Here is a 20,381-nt window from a genome sequence, read left to right on the forward strand (position 1 = left end):
CGCTGCAGTGTATTTCAGTCCATCTGCCTGTTCTGCTCCCTGCTCTGTCTCTGGTGCATCCTCTCACCCCCACACCTCTGGCCTGCACCCCAGTTCTTGTATGCATAAATAAATATATCTTTAAAAAAAATAAGCGAAGAGCAACAACTGCCCCAGGCACTCACACCCCAGAGCTGCTCCGTGGGGCCGGGGCGCCGGGTCCAGGCCCCGCGCGGGTCCTGCGGCCTCCGGGCAGGCGCGGCGTCCCCGCGGGTTCGGGGGCTCCCGCTGCTCGGCCCGCTGCGCCGGGGCTCCCCCACCCGCACGGCCGCGCGCTCGGGCACCCCGGGGAGAGGGGGCTGGGGGGGGCCTCCAGGACGCATTCCCTACTCACCTGGGCTCAGGGAACCCCCGAGGGCGTCCTGGGCTGCTGGGGGACGGCGCCTCTGGACCCCAAAAGCCACATGAGGGAATGGAAGGCTTCAAGGATGAAACCAAACTCCTAACTCAGTCCCGCCGGGTCCGCAGACGCTGCAGGGAAAGGGACGGCGCGGCCGGAGGCCTGTCCCTCCCGACGGGCGACCCGCGCCGGGGGGCGGCTCACCCCGCCCTGCCCCCGCGGGCGTGGGGCCCGCCCGCCCCTGGGCGCCCCCGCGGTCCGCCCTCCGGCGCCGCGCCCCGAGTCTCGCTCAGACGCCCCGACGCGCCCGCGGCCCGCGCCCAGGGGGGCCCGCGCCGGGGCCGGCCGCGCTGCGGGGCTGCAGGTCCCCCCGGGTCCCCGCTGCCTGACGCGCGTGGGGGACACGCGCCCCCAAACCCGTCCTTCTCCGGCCGTGCCCCGCCCCCCTCTCCGGAGGCGCGGACGGCGCAGCGGCCGGGGGAGGAGACGCGACGGGCGCGGGGACGGCCGGACTCGACGGCGCCGCCTGGCGGGCCGGGGCGGCAGCGCGGGGAGCCCCGGGGGCGGCTGCGGGCGGGGGCGGCGCGGGGAGCCCCGGGGGCGGCTGCGGGCGGGGGCGGCGCGGGGAGCTGGGGGCGCTGCCTGGGGGGCGCGGGAGGAAACGCGGGCAGTCGCGGCCGTCGGAAGTTGGGGGGCTCTGGGAAATGGAGGAAATGCGGGGCGCGGGGCTGAGCCGAGCCTGCGAGGCTGTCCGCGGCCCCCGCAGCACGAGTTCGAGCCCTGGCCAGGGACGTACCCCCAGGGGCCGCAGACCCCTCCCGACCCCCGCTGCCCCCAGCCGTGTGTGCCGGTGGCTCTGCCTGCAACCCCCCCCCGTCTCTGCTGAGTCCTCGCCCCCTGCACTCCGGCCGCACCCCACTTCTTGTGTGCGTAAATCAATCTTTTCAAAACAACGGAGGACGCGCCTTCGCGGTCGGCGCCGCGGACGAGCAGCAAGACGGTGCCCGGCAGGAGAGCGGGGCGCGGGCCCGGGGGGCGGAGGGACCCCGCGGGGCAGGCGCGGGGCGACGGGCGCGACTCGCCGCGGGGACTGGAGGGGGCGGGAGGGGCCTCGGGGCCGGGCGCGGGGGGCGAGGGCGCCGCCTGGCGGCCAGCGAGCGGCACGGCAGCGCGCGAGGAGCCGCCGAGGAGCCGCCGAGGAGCCGCCGAGGAGCCGCCGGGCGCGGAGCCGGGCGGGCCAGGCCGGGTCGGAGCCTCAGGCCCGCGGGCCCGGGAGGCGGCCGGGAGGGGCGGGGCGCGGGGGGCCGGGAGGGGCGGGCCGGGGGGTGTCGTTCCTGCGGGGGATGGCGGGGCCGGCGCGCCCACTCGCCTGCAGTCCTCGCAAAATAAATTGCGACCACCCTGCTGCAGCGCGCTCGGCGTCTGTTTTTACTGTTCTGTTCACGAGAAACTAATTCCATGATTGGGAAACGCCAAATGAAAACCCCAGGGGACGGCCCAATAGATGACAGGGCGCACAAAAATGAAAGAGAGCAAGGAGCAAAAACTGAGTAGTGTCTAATGAGCTGGAAAACACTCACGTTAGTGTTAAATAAAGCAGAATCTGCACCAGACTGTCCGTACTCGTGAAATAGCCTCTCTAACCCCGTGTGCACGCGGAATAGAATGGGCGAGTTACACAGCGGTGGAAATTAGGCTCTAGCTGCATCCAGTGTGGCTTAATCTTGCCGAAATATTGCTGAGAGTCAAGATGTAAAATAAATATGATTTAATTTATTCAGATTTTAAAGAATAGACAGAATTAAAACCATGCTTTAACCATACATTTAGTAACGCACACTTAGGTGATAAATGATGGTGAAGAGCAAGGGAAAAATTTTTTTTAAAGATTTATTTATTTATTTATGCATACAAGAGCTGGGGTACAGGCCAGAGAGGTGAGAGGATTCACCAGAGACAGAGCGGGGAGCAGAACAGGCAGACTAACCAAAATACACTGCTGAGGGGAGCAGCGGGCAAGTCAGGACAGGTCTGCTGTGCCATGAGGGTATCTCCCTGTCCGGGAATCGAACTCGTGCTGCAGAGGCTGCGGACAGCTTCACAGGTTGCATCTCAACCCCTGCGTCACAACCCCTGAGCCACCAGGGAGGCCCAGCAAGGGAAATAATTTTTTTTTAAAGATTGTATTTATACAAGAACCGGGGTACAGGCCAGATGCGCAGGAGGGTGACAGGATTCACCAGAGACAGAGCAGGGAACAGGTAGACTGACGAAATACACTGCTGAGGGGAGCAGCGGGCGAGACAGGAGAGGTCTGCTTGCCATGTGGGTTGCACTGAGAACCAGCACTGCAGAGGCTGCGGACAGCTTCACAGCGCTGTGCTCAACCACCTGCATCACCAGGGAGGCCCTGCATCTTTTTTTTTTTTTTTTAAGATTTATTTATTTATGCACACAAGAGCTGGGGTACAGGCCAGAGGTGCGGGGCGGGTGTTTGTGAGCGGATTCACCAGAGACAGAGCGGGGAGCAGAACAGGCAGACTGACTGAAATACACTGCTGAGGGGAGCAGTGGGCGAGACAGAAGAGGCCTGCTGCACCATGTGAGTAGCTCCCTGGCAGGCCGGGGATCGAACTCACGCTGCAGAGGCTGTGGACCGTTTCATAGTGTGGAGCTTACCCTTGCGCCACCCGGGAGGCCCAACTCTGCATCTTTTTTGTGTAAATACAGAAGCTGATTCTGAATGGATATGAAAATGAAAAGGTCCAAGCATTTCCAAAGTGTTGAAAATGAACCAGGTGAGGGCAACCTGGTGGCACAGGGGTTACGTCTCAGTGCTACCACCTCCAAGGCCCACCTCAATGGCCTGAGTTTGATTCCTGGCCAGGGACACAACCCACATGGTATAGCAGCTCTCCGTCTCACCTGCTGCTCCCCTCAGCAGTGGATTTCAGTCAATCTGCCTGTTCTGCTCCCCACTCTGCTTCTAGTGAATCCTTTCACCCACCACCCCCACCTCTGGCCTACGCCCCAGTTCAACACAAAATTAAAAAATAAAAAACTTAACAAATAAATGAACCAGCTGGGAGGACGTCTCTGCAGGATATGAAAATATTTTACAGAGGCCTCCCTGGTGGCCTAGGGGTTAAGTGTCAGCCCTATAACCATTATGGCCTGACTTCGCTCTCCGGCCACGGAGGTGACCCACATGGCGGAGCAGACCTCTCCTGTTTCGCCCACTGCTCCCCCTCAGCAGTGTATTTTGGTACATCTGCCTGTCTTGTTCCCCACTCTGTCTCTGGAGAATTCTCTAACCCCCACACATCTGGCCGACACCCCATTCTTCTATGCAAAAAGTTCTTCTATATAAAAATAAACAAAACATTTTTTTAAAAAAAGACGATACTTTACAAGTATTCAGTGAATGAGACCTCGTAGCGCTGCGGGAAGGAGACACAAGGCAGGGAGCCCTGGGGTGTGTGCAGGGACTCATGTCCCAGCTGTCCCTGCAGGGCGATCTCAGTCCCCAATAAATGCTGCTGGGGCACATAGAAAATCTTCAGGAAAGAGGAACATTTGGTGCCTACAACCTATCACATCAAACAGTCAATATTTAAATGCCAAGCAACTTTTAGAAGAACTACAAGCCTTTGCTTTGGAGTTGGTTATTCCACATAAGCCAAAAGGTCAGGAATTAGGACAATGTAACAGAAAAGCATCATCACAAAATTAGTCATCAGAAGTCACTGCATATACTCCTCCTTAAACTTAATTTCAAAGACAATGAAAGGGTCACAATCCCATCAAGCATGACACATCCATGCTGCATAAGCATGTCCCTGAGCAATACCACCTCTCCCTTGCAATCCTGCACCTTTCATACTGTGATGCAGAGGAACAATACTATGATCTAAAGTCAACACATCTTGTTACATGCTGAGCTAGAGAGGGAATAAAACGAAGATATTTTACACACACATACACACACACAACACACATAACACACACGACATACTTGTATCAAAATGAGATCATCAGGACAAGGAGGCCTCATTTCTGTAAGGGGTCGTGGAGTCATACTTGGTATTTATGACTTTTTTACCTTTTCCCACTACTTGTTCATCATGTCCTTTCCGTTCAGCAAGCACCTCACCTATGTGTGGGATCCCCAAACCCCCTCGTTCTCAGGGTTATTGTCCTGGTGACCAGAGTCCCTGCCTGTCGGCTAGGTGGAGGGTCAGGCAGGGGCCTCTCACCAAGGGCAAAAGTCCAGGTATGAGGAACATCCCGGGAAACCGGTGCCTGCTGACAACAGGAGGCAGACGACAGAACAGACGTAACATGCTTTGGCCAGCGGGAAGAACAGAGCCCCAGGCTATAGCCCCTGCTCACTCCAACATAGCTACACCCCTACGGCCATCCCCACACTGTGCACTCCCTACTCATTCGCCCAACTTCTGCACCTGATGTTTCACAATAGGACACTGCCTTTGGGCTGGCTGCACACACTTCCAGTGTAGCCCCTGCAGGCTTCTCATCACTCCACTTGGACTTGAGGAATCTCCCCTCATCCCATGGGGCTTCCAACACTGCCCCCCTCAAACACACACACACACCCAGGAGACAATTATGTTGTTTCTTGGGGTAGTAACCCAAACCTCCATTCCTGAAGGGTCTGGCCATGGGCATGCTGCCAGCAGTGGGCTGTTAGTTTCTCATGGATCTTACCACAGGGCACGGTCATTCTAAAAGAAACCCTGAGTCTCCCGTATCACAGACACACTGTCCTTACCCCACGGGGGGGCAGTTGTCCGATTTGCCAGTGGTGGTCAGGTCAGTCACACCAGATTGCTCAACTCCATCTTGGTCTGCTGATTGAGGCAGGAGGAACCGGGAGGGATTGGGCAGCAGCCTGAACTGCCAGGTCGATGGAATCACCCTTGTGTCTGGGAGGATGCATCCCTCCCTCTGGAATTCTAGGCCAGTGGAGCAGAAAGTTGCAGGGACAGGAACCAAAGTGTGCCAGTCTTGCCAGAGATAAACACTGTAACTGAGTCTTCAGAAAACCACCCTTAAGGTCAGCAGCTTCTGGCTGGTAGGGAATGTGGCATGAGGGATGAATTCCACAAGCGCGGGTGCCCTGCAGGACTTCCTCCACCGCTGAGGGATGTCCTTGATCAAAGCCATGAAGACACCATGACATTGGGGATGGTTCTCTATAAAGCTACTGATGGCAGGTTTTTTTTGTTGGTTTTTTGTGTTTTTTTTGAAAGACTTATTTTTATTTATTTGTGCATACAAGAACTGGGGTGTAGTCCAGAGGTGTGGGGTGGGGGTGAGAGGATTCACCAGAGACAGAGTGGGGAGTAGAACAGAAACCTACTACAGTGGGGAGCAGCAGGTGAGACAGGAGAGGTCTGCTGCACCACGTGCTGGTCAGCTCCCTGGTCAGGAATGGAACTCAGGCCTCAGCGGTGGCAGCATGATAGCTCTCAGACTTAACTCCTCCACCACCAGGGAGGCCCAGCCTGATGGCGGTTTTGGCAGAAGCATGTGTGCAGGGAAGCCGGGTCCATGTCCAGTTGTGTCTTGTCCACATCCCCTGTCATTCCTGCTATTACCCGAGGCACACGTTTCGCTTCTCTGAGTACGTCATGCTACGCCAGCACATTCATCTCCTTGACTCCTCCCGGTAGAAAAGTTTACATGAGACACAGTAAGTTCCTAAAAAACTCATTTTCAAATTCCAGTCCTAATAAATATCTAGGTGAGTGTCCACATTTGCCTCGAGTTTAATCTTTCTTCATTCAAGTCCCCTTGGCTAACTCACACCTAATATCAAATTTAAAAGCTACTTCATCTTTCCTTCCTACAAGCAAAAGGAGAAGCGTGTCACGTTCTTGCGTGTGAACACCCATTATGAATGAGGCCCTTTCGTCCTTCACCAAAAAGTTAAAACCAGTCCTACATAACATGTCAGAGAGCAGTGTGGGCTTGCAAAAATACAGACAAAAAACTCTTATCTCTAACCCTAAGCCTTCCATATTGATACAGTCTTCACCCTTTGGCTCCGAAGACAAACCTATAAAGTCACATGTACTCCAGGGCCACAGAATATGAAAAGACATCCGGGGCAGTTTTCAGTGACCTGGTTGGATTCAAGTTCACACTTGTGTTTAAAATTTCCTGGCCTGGGGTCCACCGTAGTGGCCCAGGGATTAAGTCTCAGCACTCTCAAGCTAGCACCAGCCACTCTGCCATGATCGATTCCCAGCCAGGGAGCTACCCGCATGGCCCAGCAGCCTCTCCGGTCTCGCCCACTGCTCTCCTCAGCAGTGCTTTTCAGTTAGTCCACCTGTTCTGTTCCCCACTCTCTCTCTGGTGCCTCCTCTTACTCTGGCCTAAACCCCAGTTCTTGTATGCATAAATAAATAAATCTTTAAAATCTCCTTGCCACAACTAAATTACCCGTGGTTAAGGGGGGTATTGGGGAGAATGCAGTTTGCATCAAACTGAAGAATACTGAAATTGTGAATGAATGGTCAGTCTTGGCTAGTCAAGGTTACAGTTCTGGGATGGTTAGTGAGATGTGCTTTCTGGAAGAAAGTTTTTGTACATTCTTCACATTCATAGGGTTTCTCTCCTGTGTGAATCCTCTGATGTGCCTTAAGGGCTGAGTGCCTCAAGAAAGTTTTCCTACATTCATCACACTCATGGGTTTGTTCTCCTGTGTGAATTTTCTGGTGATTCTTGAGGGCTGACTGCCAGAGGAACGTTTTCCCACATTCTTCACACTCATAGTTTTTTTTCTTATGTGAATTCCCTGGTGTCTCTTGAGGGATGACTGCCAGGAGAAAGTTCTCCCACATTCTTCACACTCATAGGGTTTCTCTCCTGTGTGAATTCCCTGGTGTCTCTTGAGATCTGACATCCAGAAGAAAGTTTTCCCACATTCTTTACACTCATGGGGTTTCTCTCCTGTATGATTACTCTGGTGTCTCTTGAGTGCTGATAGGCAAAAGTAAGATTTCCCACATTCTTTACACTCGTGGGATTTCTCTCCTGTGTGAATTCTCTGGTGTCTCATGAAGGACGACTTCCTCGAGAAGAATTTCCCACATTCTTTACATTCATAGGGTTTCTCTCCAGTGTGAGTGCTCTGGTGTCTCTCAAGGTCTAACGGCCGTATGAAGGTTTTCCCACATTCTTTACATTCATAGGGTTTCTCTCCTGAGTGATTTCTCAGATGTATCTTGAGGGATGATTGCCAAAAGAAAGTTTTCCTACATTCTTTACATTCATAGCGTTTCTCTCCCGTGTGATTTCTCTGATGTATCCTGAGGGATGACTCCCACAAGAAGGTTTTCCCACATTGTTTACACTGATAGGGTTTCTCTCCTGTGTGAGTTCTCTGATGTATCTTGAGGTCTAATGGCCAGAAGAAGGCTTTCCTACATTCTTTACACTCATAGGGTTTCTCTCCTGTGTGAATTCTCTGATGTATCTTGAGGTATGGCTGCCACAGGAATGTTTTCCCACATTCTTTGCACTCATAACGTTTCTCTCCTGTGTGAATTCTCTGATGTATCTTGAGGGATGACTGCCAGAAGAAAGTTTTCCCACATTCTTCACACTCATATCGTTTTTCTCCTGCATGCATTCTCTGATGCAGCTTGAGGTATGACAGCCACAAGAAGGTTTTACCACATTCTTTACATTCATAGTGTTTCTTACCTGTGTGATGTCTTTGATGTATCCTGAGGGATGACCGCCACAAGAAGGTTTTCCTACATTCTTTGCACTCATATCGTTTCTCTCCTGTGTGAATTCTATGGTGTCTCTTGAGGGATGACAGCCACAAGAAGGTTTTACCACATTCTTTGCATTCATATCGTTTCTCTCCCGTGTGAATTCTCTGATGTATCTTGAGGTCAAACGGCCAGAAAAAGGCTTCCCCACATTCTTTACATTCATAGGCTTTCTCTCCTGTGTGAATTCTCTGATGCATCTTGAGGTATGACCGCCACAAGAAAGTTTTCCCACATTCTTTACATTCATAGCGCTTCTCTCCTGTGTGAATTCTCTGATGTATCTTGAGGGAAGACCGCCACAAGAAGGTTTTCCTACATTCCTTGCATTCATAGCGTTTCTCTCCTGTGTGAATTCTCTGATGTATCTTCAGGGATGACTGCCACAAGAAGGTTTTCCTACATTCTTTGCATTCATAGTGTTTCTCTCCTGTGTGAATTCTCTGATGTATCTCAAGAGATGACCGCAACAGGAAGGATTTCCTACATTCTTTACATTCATAGGGTTTCTTTCCAGTGTGAGTATTCTGATGTTTATTGAGATATGACTTCCTGTTAAAAGTTTTCCCACATTCTTTACGTTCATAGGGTTTCTTTCCAGTCTGAGTGCGCTGATGTATCTTGAGGGTTGCTGACTCTTGGAAGAAAGTTTTCCTATATTTTTTATTTTTATAGGGTTTTACACCTGTGGGGGTTTGCTGATGGCTCTTGAAAGTTGACTTCCGGGTGAAACTTTTCATACTCTTTTTATACTCATAAGATTTCTCCCCTGTAACAGTTCTCCGATGTTTCTTGAGGGTTGAATTCTTACAGGTCTTCCAACATTCATAAGGTTGCTCACCTGTTTGTATTTTATAAACTTGAGTTAAACAGATATTTCACAGAAACACATAAGACAAATCATATTAGTTTTTTCTCTCCTGAGTTTTCGGACAGTGAGTGTGCTGGAATTTGTTCCTAAAATTATTCTGACTTAGATTACATTTATGATGTGTCTATTCAAAATATCTGTGAAAAATAAATTTTGCTAGAATCTCAAAAAATATTTTCTCCTATTTGTTACATTCTTACTGAGTCTCCTCGATGGAGTCCTCTCTTTGGCAATGGATTCTGACATTTCACGGGATTCCCCACATTCATTACATATGTAGGTAGTCTCTCCCATAACACAAGGAGACAAAGTGTACTATGGCCTTGAACCGGGGAACCATTACTGATAAACAGGTCCATGTGCCCAGTATCTTAGGGACTTGCTCTCCCCACCCTCCCTGCCCAGCATGCACTGACTGACCTGAGAGGCTCTGCTTTTGGGGGTTCTCTGCAGTCCATGGCTGTGCTCCTGCTTCCAACCTGATGATCACTTCAGGTTTCCTAATACAACATCCTGTTGATAAGAAATAAAGAAGGACTTTGACGAAACTTGTGAGGTTCATGGCCTTCAAAAAATGACAATAGAAGAGTTTTAAGAGGGCCTCCCTGGTGGCGCAGGGGTTAAGACGCAACCTATGAAGCTATCCGCACCCACTGCAGCACGAGTTCGATCCCCGGCCAGCCAGGAAGCAACCCATATGGCACAGAACTCTCCCGACTCACCCGCTGCTCGCCTCAGCAGTGTACTTCGGTCAATCTGCCTGTTCTGTTCCCCACTCTTGTCTCTGGTGAATCCTCTCACCCCCCATATCTCTGGCCTGCATCCCATCTATTGTATGCATAAATAAATTTTTAAAAGAAAAGAAGAGTTTTAAGAGTTGTGTTACTTTTTGTTTTTGTGTGTGTGGAAGACTAGTTCCCAGCTGTGCTGGGGAGTCTCATCCCCAATCTCCTTTTCGTGACTCACCACTATTCACTCTCATCAAGGAACAGGTCGGTCTGGAGGCCACAGCTTTGAAAGACACCAAAGTTATGTCTGTGAAACCAGAGATGGTGATACTCCAAATTACAATTACTTGGAGCAGCCCAACATGAAATTTTGGGGAAGGCCTGTGCCACCTGACAAAGGTGCAAAGAAAAGAACCTCAACATGAAAGGACCAGCTCAAATCTTATAAAACTCTGAGAATCAGCACAAAAATTCCATTGGTGAAGATTCGAAGACTTGGGAACATTTTCAAGTGAGGATCCACAAGCAACTCAAAATCCTTCTGGATTGTTTGACAGATTACTTCCACCAGCACTGAGCCAGGTGCTGAGGCTGATCTCGATCTCCAAAATAAATTGATAATCAATTTTTTTAAAAAATTGTTTAATGGGGCCTCACTGGTGGCGCAAGGGGTTAAGCACTGCACTATGAAGCTGTCCGCAGCCTCTGCAGCATGAGTTCAAAACCCGGCCGGCCAGGGAGCCACATGGTGCAGCAGACCTCTCCTGCCTCTCCCACTGCTCCCCTCAGCAGTGTGCTTCAGTCAGTCTGTCTGTCTGTTCCCCACTCTGCACAAGTAATGATCCCCAGCCGGCCAGGGAGTAACCCACAAGGCACAGCAGAACTCTCCCAACTTGCTCTGTCTCTGGTGAATACCCTCCCTCCCCAAATCTCTGGCCTGTACCCCAGCACTTGTATGCATAAATAAATAAATCTTAAAAAAAATTGTTTATGGAGGGCAAATTTAAGCCTATAGGAGCAAACTGTATAGTCACATTCTCACTGGCTTGGAATTTTAAGCATTTTACTTTTAAATTTTTATCTAGTATTAAAGTTTAATTTAAATAAAATAGCATCTATTTTCATAAACTTGTATATTTACCATAAAGAAAGCTATCCATGTGGGCCTCCTTGGTGGCCTAGGGGTAAGTCTCAGCACTATCACCTCTGTGGCCAGAGTTTAACCCCGGCCAGGGAGCTAATGCACATGGCGCAGCAGACCTCTCCTGGCTCAGCCAGTGCCCACCTCAGCAGTGTATTTCAGTAGATCTGCCTGTTCTGCTCCCCATTGTCTCTGGTGAACCCTCTCACCCTCGGCACCTCTGGCCTATACCCCAGTTCTTGTATGCACAAATAAAAAAAAATTTTGAAAAAAATAAACAAACATACAAAAAAAAAAAAAAAAAAGAAAACTGTCCTTGCGCTTGGCAGTGGAGGGAAGCGTCACTCACCCAGGGACACCAGGGTCCTGTAGGTCTCCAGCATCACATCCCTGTACAGGGTCCTCTGAGCATCGTCCAGGTCCTGCCATTCCTCCCGGGTGAAGTTCACAGCCACGTCCTTGAATGACACTATTCCCTGTAATAGTGACAGGGCTAGGTCAGAAAAGCAGGAAGTCTGGGAGTTCATAATTTTTTTTTAAGATGCATTTATTTATGTATACAAAACCTGGGGTGTAGGCCAGATATGTGGGGGGTAAGAGGATTCACGAGAGACAGAGTGGGGAGCTGAACAGGCAGACTGACTGAAATACACTGCTGAGGGGAGCAGCGGGTGAGAGAAGAGAGGTCTGCTACGCCATGTGGGTCAGCTCCCTGGCCGGGGACTAAATTCAGGGTGCAGTGGTGACAGTGTGATAGCCCTGAGACTTAAACCCTTACACCACCAGGGAAGCCCCCCAGATCTGTTTTAGTTCATCGTTCCCAAATATACATGCAGAGCTTCCTTCTAAAAACTGGAAATGCTCTTGTTTCAAAAATAGGATAAATAAAATTCTACTCCAAAAGGACTTCTCAAGTGCTTTAGAGAATTATGTATAATTCTCAATTATTGGAATAAAGCGATAGAGAAGGTATGTCAAAAACACGATAAAGGTGAGTGGGGTAAAAAAGGAGAAAAATAAAATTACTTTTGTACTAACAATATTGTACTTCAGAGAAGTCCTAAAGACATCTCATATTGCATATTTGCCCAAACCCATAAAAACCACAATACCAAAACTGAATCAGAATGCAAACTACTTGCTTTGGGTGGTAATGATGAGTCAATGTTGCTGTGTGATTGTAACAAACGTACCACTGTAATGGGGTGATGTCAATATAGAGGAGGCGATGTGTGTGGGGATTATTCAGGGAATATATCTGAAGTCACTGGCCTGCTCACTTGTGATGTGAACCTAAATCTGCGATAAAAGGGTCTACCTGGCAGCACAAGGGGTTAAGCATAGCACTATGAAGCTATCCAAAGCTTCTGCAGCACGAGTTCGATCCCCGGCTAGGGAGCTACCCACATGGCACAGCAGACCTCTCCTGTCTCACCCGCTGCTTCCCTCAGCAGTGTATTTCGGCCAGTGTGCCTGTTCTGTTCCCCACTCTGTCTCTTGCACCCTTGCACCCTGTACCCCAGTACTTATATGCATAAACAAATAAATCTTTAAAAAACAAAATAAATCTGCTAGAAAAATAAAGTCTATTGGCAGCAGTCCTTCTGCCCACCCATGACTATGCAGGTGCCTCCTTTCACCAACTCTGTCCCTCCGCAGGGCAGTAGCTTCCTGCCTGCCCGTCACCTGTACCTGCTGGGGCGTCTCCTCACTGGCCTCCCTCAGTGCAGGCAGCTCTCCTCCAGGTCACGCGCCTGCAACCACACAGGCCTCTCTCAGCAAACCTGTCCCTTTCAGGGTAGCTCTCTCTGACCCCTTGTGTCTGTGCAAGTGTCCTTTAATCTCCTGTCCCTTTTCTAATAAACCTGTTCTTTCAAACACAAAAATAAATAAAGCCTATTAAAAAAGGGCAGGGCCTCCCTGGTGGCGCAAGGGGTTAAGTCTCAGTACTATGAAGCTGTCCGCAGCCTCTGCAGCACGAGTTCCATCCCCGGCCAGGGAGCTACCCACATGGCGCAGCAGACCTCTCCTGTCTCCCCTGCTGCTCCCCTCAGCAGTGTGTTTCAGTCAATCTGCCTGTTCTGCTCCCCACTCTGTCTCTGGTGAATCCTCTTACACCCCGCTACTTTGGCCTATATCCTAGCTCTTGTGTGCATGAATACATAAATCACTAAAAAAATAATAATTATAATGGAGCAACTGTTAACCAGAATTCCAGACAATAGCATAGTGAGTTTCCCAATTAATTTTGAATAATAAGTTAATGCAGCAGAATCAAATACAGTCTATAAAAGAGTTTGAAATGTTGCAGGGCATTGTTGGAGCTAGAAATATTCAACTGCATTTTAATAAAAGACAGTGTCACATAAATTTATAAAAACAAAAAAATGATGAGATTCTGTGTGCTTTGACCCGTGTTCAAACAACTCTCACGGACTCCTGAGGGCTAGCTCACACCCAGGGTGCCTGACAGCCATCCCCACAAGCTTCGCCGAGTAGGACAGCTTACAGGGGACAAAGCCGGTCATGGAGCCAGTACATCCTTCAGGTTTTGCCAAGGAGGCATATTATGATATAAAAGAGGAAGTTCTGTATTTGCTCAAGAGCACCAATGCAGATTTTTTTTAAAAAAAGATTTATTTATTTATGCACACAAGAACTGGGGTACAGACCAGAGGTGCAGGGGATGAGAGGATTCACCAGAAAGAGAGTGGGAAGCAGAAGGCAGACCAACTGAAATACACTGCTGAGGCGAGCAGTGGGCCAGACAAGAAAGGTCTGCTGCACTACGTGGGTCAGCTCCCTGGCCGGGGGTCGAACCTGACCTGCAGTGGCTGCGGATAGCTTCGTATGTTGTGTCTTAATCCCCTGTGCCACCAGGGAGGCCCCACCAATGCAGATTTTTAAAAAATTAACAGAACAAAGCCCAGGACTTTCACTGGATCAGATTAAACCTGACAGCGGAGGAGGTAATCCCAAGCTGGTAGAAAGGCCCATCCTGAGCGCATTTGTCCATCCCATGTGTTGAGCTGGAAGTGCCTTCTGGAAATGTACAATAAAGCCCTCAACCGGGAATTGAACCTGGGGAGAGAAGACTGTGCAGGGGGTCCAAGCTGGAGGGAAAGAGTTGGGACCCTCCAACCCACAGAGGGCTGACTACCCGGGGAGGGCTGCAGAGTGTGAAGATCACGGCGGTGACAACATTCAGAAGAAGGAAGCACAAAAATTGCGGGAAACGGAATGAATCACCAGAGAGGCTGAGACAGAAGCTAACAGGCAAGGAATTTCCAGGACATCATGGACGGTATATTCAAATATGGCAGATGATTCGAGAATCCAACGGTGTGAGATTTGACGGTAACTTGGGTTACTGGTGAGCCTCACAACAGAGTGATGAGGGCTACACTAAGTGGGTCTGCAGCGCAAAGGAGCAGAGGAAACATGCGCCAGAAAATAGAACTTTCCACAGCCTGCTGCACAACCCGGGTGTGGGGATCAGCTGAGAGAAGCGCAAGGGCAGCAGCTGCAGGGCCTGCATGCGAGTCCATCCCCAGACACGGCAGGTGTGAGTCCTGCGTCTGCGAGGGCCTTCCCAGAGCTACCTGAGACCACGGGATTTAGCAACTGCACAAAAACCTTGTCAAGCTGGGCGTTAGCACCAGAGAGCCGTCACCACCGCGGGATGCTGGGTGCTCATTTCCAGAGGGGTCACGAGACAATGTCCACGCCGTCCTCTGTGAGACCCTACACTCCACAGACTCTGGGGCCTGCCACGGCCCGTGTCCCGGGGGAAGGCAGCGGGCCTTCCTGCAAAGGGTGGTTCACCAGGTCACGGGCGTGTCCATCTCTTCCCACGGCACCAGGTGAGCAGAGACTTGTGCTCTCTCCAGCCCCCGCCCTCCTGCTGACGCCGCCTTCCCCTTGTGTGCGTGTCTGGGCCCGAGGCAGAAGGTCACGTGGCTGCTTCCCCATTTACTCTGGGGCCCCCGTGAAGCTCGTCAAGCACGAGCAGAGCAACTAGACACATAAGGAGGAAACAGCTCACCCGAGGCGTGGCCATGGCAGGTGCCCGGAGAGACGCACGGAGGCTGTGGAGGCCGAGCTGGGCAGAGGCCGGGCGGGTCGGGAAGAGATGGGGCGGCGGGTCCCGCCTGTGCTGCCTGAGCTCGCAGCGCGTCCGCTGAGAAGGCAAAAGCGAGAGTCTGTCCACAGCAGCGTTTCACACTTGGGGAAGGGGCAGGAAGGGACCAGCAAGTCCAGTCACTGGTAGAATTTAGATTTAAATTTACCCTGAAGGACAGAGACACACATCTGCCCTGCTGCTTTACCCGCACGGTGCTCAGCACTGACTCACTTTCCAGGGACCCGGAGCACAGCGTTTCCCCCCATGATCCTACAGAGCAGCTGCACGTCATACACACTTTGGGGGTTCCCCTTCATGGTCCCAAAGACTAGCTTCCCGGTGTCCCTCCCCTCAGGGTATCTTAGCCAACACCAACCTGGGCTTGGCCGTGTGACTTGCTTTGGGAAATCAGCACCTAGTGCTGGACGAGCTCTTGCAGCACCATCACCTCCTGAGGACACCAGGGTGGCCTGTGAGGGGCACCTGCTGAGCCAATCACCAGAAAAACCACTCAAAATTAAGTGAAGTCATCTAAAAGTGGTCAGCAGTCAAGGATCCAGATGATGGCAGTCTCACATGTCTTCCAGGTCACACCAGCCTAAAAACTGAGCAGCTCAACCCCAAAAACTCTATTATTTCAAGCCAACAATGTGGCTGGGTGTTTTTTAAGGCAGTAAATTTTGGCAGGTTCATGACAGAGCAAGTGCTGATATTGCCGCCAGGCTGATATACACAAGCTCTATATCCTTGCTTTTCTTGAAGAAAAACAAAACAAAACAAAAAACAAAACAGGAAAAAGCTGACTTAGGACAAGATATTTCCTGGGCCTCCACGGTGGCACATGGGTTAAGCACAGCACTGTGAAGCTGTCTACAGCCTCTGCAGCACGAGTTCAATCCCCGGCTGGCCAGGGAGCTACCCACATGGCACAGCATACCTATCCTGTCTCGCCCGCAGCTCCCCTCAGCAGGGTCTTTCAGTCAGTCTGCCTGTTCTGTTCCCCATTCTCTCTGGTGAATCCTCTCACACCCCTTGCACCTCTGCCCTGTACCCCTGTTCTTAAATACATAAATAAAAATAAATCTCTAAAAAAATATAACAGAAACAAAAATCAGTAACCTTCCAATATGCAAACAATCAATCCAAAGAAGATGAAATCAAGAAAACCATCCCTTTTATAATAAACACCCCCCCCAAAAAATCAAATACTTGGGAATAAACTTAACAAAAGAGGTTAAGGATCAATACAAAGAAAACTGTAAAACCTGCTAAAAGAAATAGAAGATACAAACAAATTTAAAGGTATTCCCTGCTAATGGAATGGAAGAATTAACATTAGCAAAATGTTCAACTACCAAAGCAATTTACAAATTCAACACTATCCTGATAAAAATTTCAATGATACGCGTCAAAGAAATGGAGCCAATATTGATGAAATTCATATGGAAAGCACAAAAAACCCCAGATAGCCAAAGCTCTCCTGACTAAAAAGGAGAATGGAGCTATCACACGCCCAGGCTTCAAACTATACTACAAAGCCATAATAATTAAAACTGTATGGTACTGGAACAAAAATAGACACCAGACCAATGGAATCAAATAGAAAACCCAGAAAAAAACCCACATATTGACCCTGCTGAGGGGAGCAGCAGACAACTAATCTTTCACAAAAGAGCAAATAATATGCCATGGAACAAGGATAGTATGTTCAATAAATGGTACAGGAAAACTGGACTGCCACATGCCAAAGTATGAAGCTAGACTACGATCTCACATCATGCCAAAAACCCACCTCAAAATGGATAAAAGAATTGAACATAAGACCTGGAACCATAAAACATATAGAAGAAAATGTAAGCAAAACACTACATGACATACATCTCAGTAACATCTTTTAAGACACATAACCCAATGCAAAGAAAGTGAGGAAAAGATGATGAGCTGAGATTACATCAAACTAAAAAGCTTCTGTACCACAAAAGAGACATTAACCAAAACAAAGAAAAACCCTGGTGAGTGGGAGAAATTTTAGGCACATGATACACCTGACAAGGGACCGATCACAAAGATCTACAAAGAGCTGACATGATTCAACAAAAACAAAGTAATCAATCCAGTCAAAAAATGGGCCAAAGAGCTAAAAAGACACTTCTCCAAAGAAATGAAAATGGCCAAAGGTATATGAAAAAATGTTCAATATCACTTATAATCAGGGAAATGCAAATCAAAACCACAAGGAGATACCACCTTGGTGAGGATGTGGAGAAAAAGGAACCCTTTTACATTGCAGGTGGGAATGCAAACTTGCCAATCACTATGCAAAGCTATGTGGAGGATCCTCAAACTACTAAAAATGGAGCTACCATATGACCCAGCAATTCCACTCCTAGGAATCTACCCAAAGGACACAAAAACATTATTTCGAAAGGATACCTGCACCCCTATGTTTATTGCAGCACTATTTACAAAAGGTAAGATATGGAAACAACTCACATGCCAAAAACTAGATGCCTCGATCGAGATGTGGTATAGACACACAATGGAGTATTACTCAGCTATCAGAAAAGATAAACTCATACCACCCCCAGCAACATGGATGGAGCTGGAAGGGATCATGCTCAGTGAAAGGAGCCAGAAAGAAAAAGAAAAATATAGGATGGTTTCATGTATAGGAGGAATACAGGGGAACCCAGTAAGGGATCAGGAAAAAATATATAATTATCATAAATAAAGTTAACAGGCAAACTATAAATCAGAGACATTCTACAGGGGTGGGTGAGGGAGAGGGATCAAAATAGAGGCGGGAAGAGCACAAGGACTATGGTGATGGTGCATAGGTGAATCGGAGGTGGGAATTTTATGGGGAGTACACCTGAGAGGAGAAAGCATACATTGTACAAAAAGGAATACAATAATATATAAATATAAATTTTTAAAAACAAGTAACTTTTTTTAAAAAGATTTATTTATTTATGCATACAAGAGTTGGGGTACAGGCCAGAGATGCAGGGGGTGAGAGGATTCACCAGAGAGAGAATGGGGAGCAGAATAGGCAGAATGAGCAGCGGGCGAGACAGCAGAGGTCTGCTGCACCATGTGGGTTGCTCTCTGGCGGGCTGGGAATCCAACTCCTGCTGCAGAGGCTGCGGATTGCTTCATAGTGTGGAGCTTAACCCCTTGCGCCACCAGGGAGGCCCAAAACTAGTAACTTTTTAAATAACCAAATAAAACATCTAGAAGTGAAAAAATAAAAAAAAGTAGAGCTCAGTCAGGTTACAGAAGACAAAATCAATACACAAAACTCAGGTGCGTTTCTATACCCTAATAATGACCCACCTGAAAGAGTCATTAGGAAAACGGTACCATTGACAATTGCATCAAAAAGAACGGAAGAGGGAACTCCCTGGTGGCGCAAGGGGTTTAGATGCAACCAATGAAGCAATGTGGAGCCACTGCAGCACGAGTTCGATCCCCGGCCAGGGAGATACCCACATGGCGCGGCAGATCTCTCCTGTCTCCCCGCTGCTCCCTCAGCAGTGGATTTTGGTCAGTCTGCCTGTTCTGTTCCCCACTCTGTCTCTGGTGAATCCTCTCACATCTGGCCTGTACCCCAGCTCTTGTATGCATAAATAAATAAATCTTAAAAAAAAAAAAGAACAGACTGAGAATAAATTTAACCGAGAGAAAAATCTGTACAAGGAAAAACTATTAAATACAGTTGAAACAATAAAAAAGAGGACAACGGAATTTTTCATTTCCAAGAAATTGAAAATACAAATGAATGGGGAGACGCCAGCCCGGCGAGTCCGCCCTCCCGCAGCGCCCCGGGACCGCAGGGCCGAGCCCCGCAGCGTTTTCCACAGACGCGGACGCGCCGGGGAAGGGTCTGGGCAGAGGCAGGGGGGGGCGGGAGGGGGGGCGCCAGGCTCCCTGGAGCCGGGGCCGGCGGCATCTGCGCCCCGACTTCGGCCAGTCCCCCCGCACGCGGCGGCTACCGCAGTCGGGGCGCAGGGGGCCGGGCCGCGAGGGCGGGAGCCTGGAGGGGAGGCCGCGCCTCGCGGCAGAGGAGACGGTTCCCGCGGCGGGCGCCCCCCAACCCCGGCGGGCCCCCCAAACCCGGCGAGGCCGGGGAGCCCAGGCAGGCTCACCCCTTCCTTTCCAGGACGCCCCGCGGGGACCCCTGTTGGCCTCCGCGTGCCCGCCCGGGGCGCAGGGGGCGGGGTCCCCTCTGGGGAGACGCCCTGGAGGGATCGGGGCGCAGCCGCTCAGCCCGGGCGCCCGGACGCGGCTTCGCCCTCCTGCCCGCAGACCCGGGCGGGGGGGCGGGGTGTGACCCCAGAAATGCTCACCCCGCGCTCCCCACACGACACCCCCCGTCCGCAGGAACCGAGACACCCCGACGGCCCGGGCGGCCCCGAGACCCGCACCCCGGGCTCGGCAAGGGGCGACACCCGCACCCCGGAGCAGCCCGGGCAGGGGCGCCCCTCGGGGGCGGACGGGGACCCGGGTCACGCTCAGGAAGGACCCGGACCCCCACGTTCCTCCCGGCCCCAAACGAGACCCCGAAGCCCCCGCCCCCCGCCCGGCCCGGGGCCCTGACCCGACGCCCGCGGCCCCGGGATGCGCTCACCGTCCCGCGCTCTGGCTCACGCTGCCCTCTCGGGCCAACGGTTTTCTAAGTCCAAGCCCAGATGGAGCCTCCTCGCTGGATCCAGGGAAACCGGGTGACGCCGGCCAGGACTTCACCCCAAAATCCTGACGGTCGGCGCAGGGGAGAGCCGGGGGCGGAAGCGCGCATGCGCGGCGGAGCGCCGGGGCGGGAGCGCGCATGCGCGGGGGGGCGGGGCGCGGGGGCGGGGCGGGGCTCGGCGCGCTCCAGGTGGCCGCGCCCCCCGGGGGGCAAATAGTCGACGCCTCGGAAAACGCAGTGAACCTGGAATTTCTGGAAGCCTTTGGAAAGGCAAAACGAGTCCATTTGCATTTAAAACCGCGCTCCGGATTGTTTGGCAGTGACCACAGATACCTCGACCGGCAGCCCCTCACCCCACAATGAAGGCAGCGGTGTCGGGGTTCCCTCCTCCCCGGTGCTCTGCGCACCTGCCCCCCACACCCACCTCCCGGGATCCCCGCTTTCCCAGCCTCGCCTCCGGGGCCGGCGCTGCCCTTCTCTCCAGGTGTCCTCCAGGGCCCTTCCCGCCCCCCTTCCACCCCGGGGCACCCCGCCCGGCTCTGCGGGTGCTTCTTGCCACAAACTTGCTCTTCGCAGAGGAGCCTCGGCAGCTCTTTCCAGCTGCTGCTGTCTGTGCCGGAGTCGTCTCGCCTTCCCTTTTC

At 51.2% G+C, this 20,381-nt stretch overlaps 1 protein-coding gene across 1 annotated transcript; it reads right to left on the reverse strand.

Moving 5' to 3' along the window:
• Positions 1–1,838: 1,838 nt before the first annotated feature.
• Positions 1,839–19,722, reverse strand: LOC119250298 (zinc finger protein 420-like). Its single transcript, XM_054696878.1, is given in 7 exon segments — positions 1,839–7,190; positions 7,193–9,028; positions 9,479–9,571; positions 10,025–10,093; positions 11,277–11,403; positions 14,973–15,107; positions 19,681–19,722. Coding segments are annotated over 6 exon segments (2,409 nt in total). The 5' UTR covers positions 14,988–15,107; positions 19,681–19,722; the 3' UTR covers positions 1,839–6,921.
• Between the last annotated feature and the right edge of the window lie 659 nt (positions 19,723–20,381).

This window comes from Talpa occidentalis, unplaced genomic scaffold, assembly GCF_014898055.3.
Source record: "Talpa occidentalis isolate TD23 unplaced genomic scaffold, MPIMG_talOcc4v2.1 talOcc4.17, whole genome shotgun sequence".
Classification (NCBI taxonomy): Eukaryota; Metazoa; Chordata; class Mammalia; order Eulipotyphla; family Talpidae; genus Talpa; species Talpa occidentalis.